The 14,700-nt window shown below is 43.8% G+C and overlaps 1 protein-coding gene across 1 annotated transcript in view; it reads left to right on the top strand.

Annotated features, from left to right (window-relative positions):
* Positions 1 to 10,580, top strand: part of HNRNPUL2 (heterogeneous nuclear ribonucleoprotein U-like 2) — an 11,491-nt gene extending 911 nt beyond the window's left edge. Inside the window, exons 2-15 of the mRNA XM_008573516.1 lie at positions 44 to 581; positions 2,639 to 2,774; positions 3,073 to 3,149; positions 3,339 to 3,478; positions 3,957 to 4,047; positions 4,146 to 4,258; positions 4,445 to 4,708; positions 4,890 to 5,012; positions 5,415 to 5,543; positions 6,080 to 6,248; positions 8,426 to 8,626; positions 9,792 to 9,865; positions 10,124 to 10,273; positions 10,394 to 10,580. Coding sequence (XP_008571738.1) covers positions 44 to 581; positions 2,639 to 2,774; positions 3,073 to 3,149; positions 3,339 to 3,478; positions 3,957 to 4,047; positions 4,146 to 4,258; positions 4,445 to 4,708; positions 4,890 to 5,012; positions 5,415 to 5,543; positions 6,080 to 6,248; positions 8,426 to 8,626; positions 9,792 to 9,865; positions 10,124 to 10,273; positions 10,394 to 10,468 — 2,280 coding nt within the window. The 3' untranslated portion in view covers positions 10,469 to 10,580. The remainder of the gene's footprint in view (positions 1 to 43; positions 582 to 2,638; positions 2,775 to 3,072; positions 3,150 to 3,338; positions 3,479 to 3,956; positions 4,048 to 4,145; positions 4,259 to 4,444; positions 4,709 to 4,889; positions 5,013 to 5,414; positions 5,544 to 6,079; positions 6,249 to 8,425; positions 8,627 to 9,791; positions 9,866 to 10,123; positions 10,274 to 10,393) is intronic.
* The last annotated feature ends 4,120 nt before the right edge of the window (positions 10,581 to 14,700 follow it).

Below are 14,700 nucleotides of genomic sequence, written 5' to 3'. Positions count from 1 at the left end.
CCGAAACTCGTAAAAAAAAAATTGAGTCTTCTGTATCGTGAAGCTGTGCAAGAGTGTATTAAAAGTGACCGAGCTGCGGTCGGAGCTGCAGCGGCGGGGCCTGGACTCGCGCGGCCTCAAGGTGGATCTGGCACAGCGGCTGCAGGAGGCGCTGGACGCCGAGATGCTCGAGGACGAGGCCGGCGGTGGCGGGTCCGGGCCCGGCGGGGCCTGCAAGGCGGAGCCTCGGCCTGTGGCCGCGTCGGGCGGCGGCCCGGGAGGAGACGAGGAGGAGGACGAGGACGAGGAGGAGGAGGACGAGGAAGCGCTGCTTGAGGACGAGGACGAAGAGCTACCTCCTGCTCAGGCCTCGGGCCAGGCCGCGCAGCCGCCACCGGAGCCCCCGGAGGCGGCAGCCGTGGAGGCCGCGGCGGAGCCCGATGCTTCCGAAAAGCCGGCGGAGGCCACGGCTGGGTCAGGTGGAGTAAATGGTGGCGAAGAGCAGAGTGCTGGCAAGGGGGAGGAAGACGAACCCGAGGAGCGGAGCGGGGACGAGACGCCGGGATCCGAGGCGCCGGGTGACAAGGCTGCAGAGGAACAGGGTGAGGAGCTGGCAGCGGAGCCCGGCCCCTACCTGCCGGGCGTGCCCCTGATCCAGCACCCCACCCTGCACTGCGGGGTCCGATCCCTTGTTCTCACTTGCCTGGAAGTGCAAGATTTCCATCCCCTTTTGATGGGACTTCCCAGAGGAGGTGGCTTTCATCCTCCACCCGCCTTTCTGGGAGATTTGGCTGCCTCTGATGGCCCCACTCTTTGCAGAAGGGAGGTTCCTGCCTAACTTAGTTCCTTGGATGGAAGTGAATGTTTTTTGCATGTGAACTACCTGTGGAGCAGTCTCCGCGGTACTCATGTTTTTCTTAGTCCAGAATGTGCTGGGCAATTGGTGATTACATGAACAGCCAGACTGACAGAGGCTCAGGCCTTTGGGCTACCTGATTGTTGAGTTTTTCACCATAGAAATATTAAGCAATAAACTAAGTCCGTCAAAGTCCGCTCGGTCAGAAGCACATTAGGAGAGTGTGAGCCACACACAGAATCTGGAAATCTAACCTCGCTCCTGCTTGAGCAGTAGGGAATAGGCTCTGGTGTGAGGGAGTTGAGTTTAATCGTTAACTAGCGAAGAAAATCTTAATTTGGTGCATTTAGAATAAGTTAACATTACTTGACTTTTACCGCGTTTGTATTCTTATGATTAAATTTTAATCTTCCCACTGAGGCGTGGATGAGCATATTTGTAGAATTGCTGTACATTTGCGCTGGCCTTTTACATTTCAGATCCCAGACTTCCTGAATTGGAAGAATTAAGGTGATGGTGGGTCCAGTGAGTAACCTTGTGGAAGAGAGTGTGTAGAGTCGCCCCAGAGAGTTAGTGACCTTTCTCCTTTCTTTTGAAGTGATTGGATGGTTATAGTTGATCCCTAACAGTATCTCTCAGAGTAGGGAGGAAAACTAGAGCTGCTTCTGAGTCTTACTAGAAAGTGGGTTGCCTTAGTTCTTTTTGTAATACTTCTTCAGGACTGCTACCAATTATCATGGTATAATTGGAACCCATTTTACAACAATCACATGCAACTTGCAGATTGTTTGTCCTATGTCCTAGAACAAAAATCCCATTACATAACCTTTGACTTATGTGTATCCCAAATAGCAGATAAAAAAATATTGTGAGATAAAGCACTGCCTTCAATAAATTATTGTTAAAGACCTTCTTAGTGTTGCTAAGTACAAAAGCCTAAAGAAAAACTTCAGGTTTTTTCCCTCTTGTAAAAAATGTTGCTAAATATACAGCAACACCTTTCTGCCCCAATTATGTGCAGTATTATTTATGGGTCTCTTGTGACTTAATGGTTTGCTCTTGTAACTTTCAGTAAAAATTCCTGATAAAAATACAGCTCTGTATCAATGCACTTGATGCCATTTGCTATATAAGTAAAGTCATGGATGGCTGTGCATTTTAATACTCAAAGGCAAACTCGTAAAAAAAAAATTGAGTCTTCTGTATCGTGAAGCTGTGCAAGAGTGTATTATGTACCTACCTTAAATCCAAATCTGACAAGAATTGAAATTAAGTTAATCTGTGAAGATTTTCTAAAGACCTTTTTTTATGTCTTATTGATGGAGAAATCTGCAAGTTTAACCTGAATTTTTTTTTTTTTTTTTTTAAATGACCAGTAAGGGGATCTTAACCCTTGACTTGGTGTCATGAGCACCACGCTCACCCAGTGAACTAACTGGACATCCCTATATGGGATCCGAACCCGTGGCCTTGGTGTTATCAGCACCACACTCTCTCAAGTGAGTCACAGGCTGACCCAAGTTTAATCTGATTTAAGCAGGTAAATTTAGAATGCAGAAGTTGTCTAGTTTTTATCTACTTCTGGACTGTAATTGGCCCATGGTTTCCATGTTTAAGAAAATAAAATCCCAGCCAATGACAGGAAAATGATCTTTGGAAATAAAATGTTCTGTGGATGCACTGGGAATACCTGGCTCTTTGGATTAGACAAACACTCAGATCCCCTTTTAGTTTCTGTTGGTTCTGAGATTATTCTATACTCCAGTATGAAAACTGCTGATTTTCTTTCCCTCCTTTTTGTAGGAGATGACCAAGATAGTGAAAAGTCAAAACCAGCAGGCTCAGATGGTGAGCGGCGGGGGGTAAAGAGACAGCGGGATGAGAAGGATGAACATGGCCGAGCTTACTATGAATTCCGAGAGGAGGCTTACCACAGCCGGTGAGGGAAACAGTCCCTTTCCTTGAAGGGAGTGTCTGCTCTGATTTTGGTATATCTGATGTCAATTGGAGAGTCTGGAAGGAGGGGTGGATTAAAAATGGAATAGGTTTTCGTAGGCATAAGTTTTAGATGGAATCTACCATGGAAGCTCCTATTGCCCTTTCTTTTTTGTTGAAGGAAGCTGTCTGCTGGAATCTGATATTCACTGATAGTTTTAGGTGGATATAATGTCATGCAGGCACCCCTCAAAGTAGAGTGCTTTGGTTACATTGTATTTGCTTTTCTATCCTACATGTAGCTCAAAGTCTCCGCCACCCCCTGAAGAAGAGGCAAAAGACGAGGAGGAGGATCAAACTCTTGTGAACCTGGACACATGTATGTATAGAGCAGACAGATTGGGGTTTCTAACCAAGCTCCTAAAAGTGATTTTAGAGATTAAAACTTCATGGCCTGCAAATTCTGAGAAACTTTCTATCCATTCTTGACAACTGGGTATACTTGTGTTCTGTTGATGGTTTTTGAGCGTTCAGCATTGGAGTAAACTGATTGCTTCTTTCTTAACAGATACCTCGGATCTCCATTTTCAAGTGAGCAAAGACCGCTATGGAGGGCAGCCACTTTTCTCAGAGAAGTTCCCCACCCTTTGGTCTGGGGCAAGGAGTACTTATGGAGTAACAAAGGGAAAAATCTGCTTTGAGGCCAAGGTAGTAGCTCATTAAGACTGTTGTTCATTTATTAATTTATTCATTAAATTACTGTTTATACCGAACCCTTGTCCATCACTATTTTATTAATGTAGAAAAAGAAACTGTACTTTAACAATAATCAAGAAATTGACCCTTATCACTTTGGTTTAAGTTCAGTGACAATTGTTATTCTGATGTTGAGTTGTGATAATTGTCATTTTCAGTTTGTATAAAAATCTTGTCTTTCTTTTTTTTCTTTTTTAAAAGATGACCGGTAAGGGCATCTTAACCCTTGACTTGGTGTTGTCAGCACCACGCTCACCCAGTGAGCAAACCAGCCATCCCTATATGGGATCCAAACCCGTGGCCCTGGTGCTATCAGCACCGCACTCTCCCGAGTGAGCCACAGGCCGGCCTGAAAATCTTGTCTTTCTTACTCAGTCTTTGCTCCTGAGTTTGTCAGAGTCTCTAAGAGCTACTTTTCTGACTTGGCCAGGTAACCCAGAATCTCCCAATGAAAGAAGGCTGCACAGAGGTTTCTCTCCTTCGAGTTGGGTGGTCTGTTGATTTTTCTCATCCACAGCTTGGTAAAGTTATTTTTTAACTTCCTCATTCATGCTTGCTATCATATTGCTTACTCTATGGGAGGATTGGGTGTAGATAACTAATTTGTTGACTATTTTAGGTGAGGATGAATTCTCTTATGGTTTTGATGGACGAGGACTCAAGGCAGAGAACGGACAGTTTGAGGAATTTGGCCAGACTTTTGGGGAAAATGATGTCATTGGCTGCTTTGCTGTAAGTGCTCTTGAAAGTTGTGGATTCACAGCAAGGAGGGCATCTGCTGGCAGCTTTTCTGCGTTTGATGCATTGCTTTCTTAGTTGTGTCCTGTAGCTGAGTTTAAAAAAAAAACTAAGTTGTAAGATATAATCAACCTCAAACCCTGTCAGTCTGTTAAGTGCTCTTGTCCTTTGTTCTTGTAGAATTTTGAGACTGAAGAAGTAGAACTTTCCTTCTCCAAGAATGGAGAAGACCTAGGTGTGGCATTCCAGATCAACAAGGAATCCTTGGGAGACCGGGCCCTTCTACCCCATGTCCTCTGCAAAAATTGTGTTGTAGAATTAAACTTTGGTCAGAAGGAGGAGCCCTTCTTCCCACCACCAGAAGAGTTTGTATTCATTCATGCTGTGCCTGTTGAGGAACGTGTGCGCACTGCAGTCCCTCCTAAGACCGTAGAGGAGTGTGAGGTATGACAAGCAGTATGCAAAAATGTAGGTTTCAGTCTTTGGAATGGTGGGTGGGTATGCTGTCCCAGGTCTCTCCTGAAAGCATTACCAAACTGGGAGGGGGAGAATGTTCTTAAATTGGATTTTATAAATATGACCCTCACTTATTTTTCATTGTATTCCCAATTCTGTTTACCTGCAGGTGATTCTGATGGTGGGACTTCCTGGATCTGGAAAGACCCAGTGGGCACTGAAATACGCAAAAGAAAATGCTGAGAAAAGATACAATGTCCTGGGAGCTGAGACTGTGCTCAATCAGATGAGGGTGAGTTGCTGGAGGTGATTAATCAGATGTAGTATTTGCTCTGGAGGTACCAAGAAATTTCTATAACCTGTTCTCACTGGAGGGTTAGTCTTTCAAGCATCTGAGAACTAGGGTCTTACAAATGGAGAAATGAGGTTTTCTCTATATGTGTTTAGGTGGATATTTTTTTTTCTTCTGAGCTGTGTTTTCAAATTTCTGAAAACGGATAAAATCTGGACTATATCCAGGTTGAGACTGGAAATGACTACTGCAGGAAATGGATACTGTTCACAGCACTGAGGAGTAGGAATGAGTTGATGTGATAGATTTGGCATTTGAAGAGGACATTTACCAATGTTTCTTGGGCTTTAACTCACTACATAACGTTGTGTGTTCTTCCTCACTTCCTCTCAAACTCATCAGATGAAGGGGCTCGAGGAGCCAGAGATGGACTCTAAAAGCCGAGACCTTTTAGTTCAGCAAGCCTCCCAGTGCCTTAGTAAGCTGGTCCAGATTGCTTCCCGGACAAAGAGGAACTTTATTCTTGACCAGGTATTGTTTAAACATTTAAAAGAAACCCAATTTTACATAATGTCCAAAGATGTAAAATTTGGCATCCATTTAATCTGATAAAATTGCTTAGAGTGAAAGTGGGGTATGTTATGTAGAGAGAGACTGAATTAAGGAACAGAATTAGGCTGCCTAATTATGACCATCTGGTTGTGTGTTATGGTTATAATTTTTTTTTTAACTTAGAGGTACCCCCATTAATGTTTTCACTGAGATATGGATCCAAACCGTAAAATGCATAATAAAGGCAATGGAAAGAGAGCTAGAGCTTCTTTGGATTTCTGGTTTTACCACTTAGTAGGTTTGTGATGCTGGACAAGTCCCTTAGCCTCTCTGAACTTCAGTTTTCCTGATGTGCAAAATAGGATAATAACTGTCATGTAGAGTTTGAAAAATTAAAGAAGATCATGTATTTTGAACCGTAATATGGTGCCTCAGTTCTAAAAGATATTAAGTGTTTTGGTTGAATTTGAGTGATCGTTTTTGCCATAAACATCTGTTGTTCCTTCTGTTCTTAGTGTAATGTGTACAACTCTGGCCAACGGCGGAAGCTGTTGCTGTTCAAGACCTTCTCTCGGAAAGTGGTGGTGGTTGTCCCTAACGAGGAAGATTGGAAGAAGAGGCTGGAGTTGAGGAAGGAAGTGGAGGGAGATGATGTGCCTGAGTCTATAATGCTAGAGATGAAAGGTGGGCTAAAATTACAAGTTAGGGATCCTATCCTGTGGTTTCTTAGTATCTTAGTGACTCTCAATATCTATAGTGTAAATCTAAAGAACAATTTAATGGGTGTGAGCACTTGTAGGTAAATGAATGAGCAGAGTGAGTGGAGAAAAGCAGTAAGCCCTTGACTCTCTTCTGGATAAGATACAAAAGAGGAAATAGTGATAGATCACAGGATAATTAAAACTCAGGGGAAAAGCTTCCTTGAGTCAGTTTTTCATTAAAAAAATGTTTATGGCATGTCTATTTGTCCAGCAGTGTCATAGACATAGGGAAATAGCAGTGTATGAGATGAAGCATGGCCTTCAAGAAGTTTATACTCCATGGAAGAGGGGGAGATTATTATGGTTCAAAAAAAATTATGGTGGTTGGAGTGAATGATTTCATTGGTGTATCTTTTGTATCTTTTTTATTTTTGCTCTTTGTTGGCTGGCCAGTACAGGGATCCAAACCCTTGATCTTGGTGTCATAACACTGCTCTAACCAACTGCACTAACTGGCCAGCCCCTTCATTGATATATCTTGATTTCTGGTATCATATTATGCTATGATTTCATTGGTGTATCTTTTGTATCTTTTTTATTTTTGCTCTTTGTTGGCTGGCCAGTACAGGGATCCAAACCCTTGATCTTGGTGTCATAACACTGCTCTAACCAACTGCACTAACTGGCCAGCCCCTTCATTGATATATCTTGATTTCTGGTATCATATTATGCTTGGGTTTGGTTTGGTTTGGGTGTATATATATATATATATATATATTTTTTTTTTTTTTTCGGTATTTGGCTAAAATCTTCGATGTAGTACAAAGCTGGAGAGCAAGGGCTGCACAAGTCAGAAATAACTATTTTGTTGGATCCACGTAGTGGCCAGCTGCCAAAAAAAATAATAATAATAATTAACTATTTTGATGGATCCTGCTTCCTGCTGTTCCCTTTCAGAGGATGATCCCCCCCCCCACCCCGCCCCGCTCTTGTCATTCCCACCTGCTCTGTTAACCTCCAGCTCTTCAAATTCCCATAATCCCCAGGCAAGGGAACTAGTTTTACACATATATGAGCTGGATCCTGTGCTTTTACTCAGAATGAACTATGCCAGTTCATAAGTAATACTCAGGCACTCAGAGGAATTCAGTTCAGTTTTATGAAATTGAGGGCTGATTAGATTAATGTAAGAATCATGAGAGCCCCATTGAACTGAATTTCACTGGGACTCAGCCTCTGAACTTGATGTCCAGAGACTGGCAAATGTGCCAGCCCATCCCCCGTAGGTGGTTAAGTGAGAGTCCTTGTGCTCTTGTTTCCTGTTCTCCTTGTGTAGATGAGTAGGTAGATGCCTTTGGGCTTGGGTCAGTTTCTCATTGAGTTTTTTTTTTTTTTTTCCTTTTTGTCTTTTTTCGTGACCGGTAATGGGATCGCAACCCTCGGTGTCGCGCCCACACCGCGCTCAAGCAGTGAGCAGGACCGGTCTCTGTATGGGATCTGAACCCTCGGCGGGAGCGCCGCCACACTCCCAAGCGCTGCACTCTACCAAGTGCGCCACTGGGCCGGCCCTTGAGTGTCTTTTTAAAATGTTATTTCTTAGCATCTTATCTAAACACCAAAACTTTGTCAGTTACTTTTAGCCTCCGGCTATGTGCTTCTGTCCTGATAAGAAACCTTAACCTAGGGCCGGCCCGGTGGCACACTGCTACAGTGCGCCACTTGGGAAGTGCGGTGGCGCTTCCCGCCGAGGGTTCGGATCCCACATACAGACCGGCCGCTCACTGGCTGAGCGAGGTGCGGGAGCGACACCGAGGGTTGCGATCCCGTTGCAGGTCACGAAAAAAGACAAAAAGGGAAAAAAAAAAAAAAAGAAACCTTTAACCTAGTTCACTCCCAATTTATTATGGATCACTTGAGAACTTGTAAATCTACAGTTTGCAGATAACCCTTTGCCTGGGGCTGTTACAATTTAGGAAAAACTTAGAGTAGAGAAAGTTAATTTGTTTATTTAGATATGAGTAGATATGAAACCAGAACATTTTTGTTCATTAGTAAGTAAGGCTTAGAAAATCTTATGCTTCCTGTAGTAGAGTTTTCATAATGAGTTCTTACCCATCTATGCACTTTTCAGGCCCACAAGCTTCTCTCTTACTCTTATAGCCAACTTCTCTCTGCCTGAAAAATGCGACTATGTGGATGAGGTGACATATGGGGAGCTGGAGAAGGAGGAGGCTCAGCCCATTGTCACAAAGTACAAGGAGGAGGCAAGGAAGCTACTGCCACCCTCTGAGAAGCGGACAAACCGCCGAAACAACCGGAACAAGCGTAACCGGCAGAACCGAAGCCGAGGCCAAGGCTATGGTGAGTCCTGGGGACCTGCCAGCCCCCAGCGTCAGTCTGTTCTTTGTGCTGAGTACAGCATAGACCCACAAGAGAAGGCCAAGGAAACCAAGTCAAGTCACTAACAATAAGGAAGTGCCTTTTTTATGTAGCTTATTTCTTCCTACATCCTTTACCCAACTTCTTGTGCTTTTTCCATAATCCTTTAACAAATAAGTAGTTACTTTTCAACAAAAATATTTGTTTTCTGGAAAAGCAATGCTTGCACCTTCTCATCTGTCTAGTTTTCATTTTATTTTTGTTTTTCTTTTTTTTTTTTCCCCTAGTTTTTATTTTAACATACGGGTTCCCACTTCACTGTTCCAGTCTATCTGAGGAATTCGTGCAGTGAAATCAGATTCTCATCTTAAGTTTTCTTGCCACTTTGTCTTTTGGATCAACCCGATTGTATAGACCAGAAAGTAAATGCATTATTTAGTAATTTGGGGGGGTTACAAAGCAAGTTAGGCTATTTTCCCCCTAATGGTTAGAGTGTGGTGTTGATAACACCAAGGTCCAGAGTTCAATCCCTATTCTGGCCAACTGTCAAAAAAAAAATTTATCCCCCCAAATGTCTAATTTGTCAGTTAAACCTCCAGTGTGCATTCACTGCTCTTTAAAAATGTGTGTGTGTATGTGTTTGTGTAACTGTAAGTCAACAGAATTTTTGAGTGCCTGGTATGTGCGAGGCACATTGTGCTCGACATTGGGAATACTCACAGTGCCCACCCTCAGGGAGTTTATGATGAAGACTTTTGTTTCCTTTGTATAAAATGATGGGTATGGGTTATATGGTAATCTGAGATTCCTTCCAGGGTTGAAAGTCTATGATTCGATGAATGGCAGTTTTTACTCATGTTTCTAACTCTGCCATGTATCATTTTGCCATCTTAAATGTTTTTCAGGAATTGGGGAACTTCAAAAGCAAGGTGGCACAGTTTTCTTGTGTCTCTATTTCTCTGCCCTCCCCCCTCAGACTTTTTAAAACATCCTGGCTGGTGCTTTAATTAACATTGTGTGAGCCTGGCCAAAGTAGGCTCCCTATTCCCCCAGAATTGCCTTTGGCTCCCACTTTTTGAATTCCACTCAGATGTGGAGCCAGGACCCCACGCCAGCTGTCTGAGCGCGCTCTCCGTTTCTCTTCCAGTGGGCGGGCAGCGCCGAGGCTACGACAACCGGGCCTACGGGCAGCAGTACTGGGGGCAGTCTGGAAACAGAGGGGTGAGTGCAGCTCTCCTTCTGCTCCTCCCTCTGGGCTGTGATAGCCATTTCTATTGGCTTGGGGGAGCAGAGTGGTTTGGGCTGTTTTCTCAGGGCTTAGGGTTTTGCCCATTTAATGTGTTCTTCTGGAAGAATTTATTCTGGGAAAATTAAACCTGTTCATAATATCGAGCTAAAATGTGTCTTGTATAAGAGGGGTAGCAGTGGGTCATGCTGCTGGAAACCTATAAATCTTCATTTCTTTTTCTCCTTTCTTAGGGTTACCGTGATTTCTATGATCGATACAGGGGAGACTACGATCGATACAGGGGAGACTATGATCGATACAGGGGAGATTATGATCGATTCTATGGGCAAGATTATGAGTACAACAGATACAGAGACTATTACAGACAATACAATCGGGATGTAAGTATCTCCTTGGGATACATAGAGGGTGAAGTGGGCAGGAGCAGAAGGATGAGTGTTGTGCCCCTTCATTCTCAGCCAGCTCTGGCTCCAAGTGATGGGGTTTCCCCTCTCTTCTAGTGGCAGTACTACTACCACCCCCAGGACAGAGACCGATACTACAGGAACTACTACGGTTACCAAGGGTATCGGTGAAGCCCCTGCCATTGTCGCCTGTCAGCCATGAAGCTGAATCTCTGGGGGTGCCAGGCACCCCCCAAAAAACACAACCAAGGAAAACAGGGGCTGTCGGGGTAGGGCTGAGCTGCTGGGGAGGGGTGGGGGGGTGCGCAAGCAGGGGTGGGGGGGAGGTGGAAACAAACAACAAAACTGTACATTTTTTTTAAAGTTTGTTGAAAAGAATATTGTCTTATTCTATAAAACATTTCAAACCTAGTTAGATATTTGTAATCAGAAAACATTTGCGCAGAAAGCAGCACTTAGGGCTGCCTGTTCTGTACCCTGCAGTTGGACAGGAAAAGAACTGCAGATTTCACCCTTGTGACATTCTAAGGCAGCTGGACTGGCAGCCAAGTAAGGGAGAGTGATGAGGAGGTGTGGGGAGGATGAGGAAGCAGCGTAAGGGTGCTCTTCATAGCAGGTAGGAGCAGGCAGAAGTGGGGACAGGGAGCGCTTGTGACTGGGGCAATGAAAATAAACGATTGGCTCTTATCTATCATTTGCACCAACTAACCGTTTGTATTTTCTTTACCGACCTTTCCCTCTTGGGATATCTGGTCTGGTGGGCTGGGAGGCCAAAATGTCCCAATCTCCTCTTTCCTGTGCCTTCGTGCTAATTGGCTGAGGCATGGAGACTGCCAGTTGGGTGATTCTGTTATATAGGATTCCCAGGCCAAGGAGGCATGGAAACTGTTCTTGATTGCAGAGCAGAATAGCTTGCCCCCTCTATATACCCATTAATGAATTTCCGTAAAATCTCGGGGAGAATGGAACTGCAGCCCTCAGCCCGAAGTTTGTGATTTGCCAGTCTCTAATCTCTGTCTTCCAAGGTTGAGAGAAGCAGGAGATCTCTGAAATCATCTCTGTTAGAGTGTGCTCTTACAGTGCAAGAGAAGGAACGTTTCTCAGGGTTTCAGCTCACACAGAAACGCAGCAGGATTCTTTTCACTGCAGCAGGATATGTATATAGGTGAATCCTGTGGTGTGGGCTCCCAGGCCCAGGTGCTGAGAATAGCAACTATTTTATACAGTGTGGAGGGCTCATGCCCTGCTGGTTTTTTTGATACATAGGTATAGAGTGAATAGATAAGGGTAGGGTGGGGGGTGGGAGGCAGCTCAGTGGGGCTGCTGAAACTTGGGAAGAGTGTGAGTGTGAACATGCGTAAATGTGCGCATGAAAGGGAGCGCCCGGAAACAAGATTCCTTCTGGCGTGCTTTCCCTGAGTGTCCACAGAGAGGCCTCTAGCCTAAAGACTTCAGTTGGGATAGATTTGTTTGTAACTTTACCAACACCTTCCTAGTTCTTGACAAACAGCTGCAGGTTGCTGAGTTCAAAAATATGGGTGGGATATGGGAATGCTCTTTCAGTGTTTGGCTTCACTCTTAATTCATCTTCCTGCTCAGCATTGTGTCAGCCAAGAGCTTACTCAGCAAACACCATATATTGCAGCACTTGCGAGTGAGAGGAGAAAACCCTGGGTTTGTGCTACTAGAAAATGCTTTACTTCCATTTCCTCACCTGGGCAGTTCTCTGTTTAAAATTTTGTGCTGAGATTTGATCTTTCTCTTCCTTTTCACTGTCACTGCCATGCACCCCTTTTGTAGGTGTGCAGACCCTCATTCTGGCCCTCTAGTTGTCGTTGTCGTGACACATCCTTCTGCTCAAGTACCTCTGAACCCGAGGCAGGAACAGAGGGCTGGTAGGAGATAAGTTTGCTTGCTCATAATGATGTCCTTCTCTTGGCACCTGCTTCCTTGTGGTGCTGTCACATGGATTTGTGTGTGGCAGTGGGTGAAGTGATTGCATGAACTTTTCTGTAACCCACTAATTTTTTATTCTTATTATTATTATTAAGGGAAGTTGAAAAAGCTTTGCTCATAGTGTTAGGGCAAGGAGGTAAAAACTGGCGTCCAAAGACATTCCCTTAGGGCAAGATTATGTAATCATAGAAAATTGAATTTCCCGAGGCAGAGGCTGCCACCTCTTTTCAGATGGTTAGTCCTGCAGCTAATAGCATCTTTTTACAGTCTGTGACATGGATGGGGATGCTAGGGTCCTCAGGGGCAGAGTGACAAAGCTTAATCCGCTCTGGGTTTTGTTTTTTGGCTGGGAGTTAGGGGAAGTACTTGCTGTTGATTTTTGACACTAGAAAGTCATCTTTTTTATAAAGCTGTTTTTTCTAGGTGGGTGGAGAGTGAAACTGCCACATCCTTGTTGGTTCAGTCCAAGAGATCACTTGCAACAACAGTAGATGTCTGGGTTTTGTTTCTGTCTGTCTTTTTATTATGAAAACACAATGTTAAGGGGGGAATATGGATTATGGTAACAGGAGGGATCCCTAGCCTTGTTTTGCCTAGGACACTTGTTTAGTATTTTGTCAGATGTCTGTTGTAGTTGTAGATGGAAAAGCTTGTGAGAAAAACAACCACCACATGGAGCTTGTAAATGTTTTTGCACAACCTGTAAAGCATTCTTGGAAGTGGCCAGTAAAAAAGGGTTTACCATTTTTAAAAAATGTAATTGTGTCATTGTTTATATCTGTAACTTTTTCTTCCCCTGTTCTCATTACAACATTCTGGCGAAAATATAGGCACAGTAGCTTCCAGTTTTAGAATAAATAACCATTTGGATTGAATTCATCCTATCTCCTGTGGCTGCATTAACTGGGGTGGAGGGTGTCGTTGGGGTATTTATTTGTTTCTTAGTGCTTCTTTCTAAAGTCGCACTGGGTCCAACCAAGGATGGCTTTCCTCTTGCATGGCTGCTGTTCCCTTCCTGTTCTATCATGCCTTCATTTGGGTGCCAGCCATGCATTCACCTGGGAGGTAGGGGGAAGGGATGGTCTACTTAGTGCTTACTTATGCCAAGAGCTTGAGCCATTGGAGTAGAAGAAAATAAATTATAACTCACGATCTCTGTGTATTTGGCCTATACTAATACCAGTTGGATGCTTGAAGTTAAATGTAAGTTTCCATTTATGGAGCCAAATAGGTTTATTCATGAGTAATTACCATTTAGGAGGAAAAACCCACTCATTCAGATGTGTGATGGGGGTTATTTTCTAGTGAATTTGGAGAATGAGATAACTTTAATTAACAAAAGCACTGTTACATTACTAGCACTGAACTGATCCTAACTGCAATTTCTAATAAAAACGGTCAGGGCCTGTTAAGACTGAGTTGTTATAGGCTCATAGCATCCAGTGTTCTGAAGGAGTAGTGGTACTGATGTAGATACCATTCTGACTCCTTCCTGTGTATGTGACACATGCAGATCTCAAGGGCTTACATCTTTGATCCTAAAGGCCATCCTTGATTTTGGTGCCTGTGTAGTTTCTAGAACATTTAAAATTAGTGTAAGTGCTGGCCCGTGGCTCACTTGGGAGAGTGTGGTGCTCATCACACCAAAGCCATGGGTTTGGATCCTATATAGGGATGGCCGGTTAGCTCACTTGGGAGAGCGTGGTGCTGACACCACCAAGTCAAGGGTTAAGAGCACTAACTTTTTTTTTTTTAAGTTAGTGTAAGAGCTAATTAATCATTTTTAATGGCTATTTACAGCTCATGTCTCTACTATCTGCTAAACCCTATTTTTCCCCCAGCTAGGACTTCAGCCATTCACCCCTAACCTGATGGGTATGAAAATTGTGTGCAGAAAAATAGAGCAGAGGCCTTTTTTTTTTTTGGCAGCTGGCAGGTACAGGGAACTGCACCCTTGACCTTGGTGTTACAAGGCTGCACTCTAACCAAAACAGAGCTAACTGGCCAGCCTCAGAGGCTTTTTTTAAAAAACCTAATATCAAGGTTACATTTATTGATCACTTCTGGCTTTTTAACAAGTCAGAGATGATGTGGAAATTTTCACTTATTCCCCTGGAATTTGCCTGACGCTGTGATGTGGTAGGAAATGGTTCTTAGTCTCTGCTATGCCCCGCTTGCCATTTCAGCATGTACAGTACAATCCATTCATTAAGTATTTGAATGCCTAATACGTGCCAGACATTGTCAGGATGCAGGGATTCAAACAGACCCAATCCAGTAGTTTTCATGAGTACCAAAGTTGCTGAACAGAATTGGGGATAGGTCCCCATTGCAGGAGGGCAACCAGGTTACTTTTCCTGTTTCCTCATCTCTGGGATGAGAGAATTAATCAGATGACATCCAGGACCTGTTAGGAACTCAGAAATTACATCAAAGTAAAAAGCTGC

This window comes from Galeopterus variegatus, unplaced genomic scaffold, assembly GCF_000696425.1.
Source record: "Galeopterus variegatus unplaced genomic scaffold, G_variegatus-3.0.2 Scaffold926, whole genome shotgun sequence".
Lineage (NCBI taxonomy): Eukaryota > Metazoa > Chordata > Mammalia > Dermoptera > Cynocephalidae > Galeopterus > Galeopterus variegatus.
The sequence above is the reverse complement of the archived record's forward strand: the minus strand, read 5'-3'. Positions and strand labels throughout refer to the sequence as shown.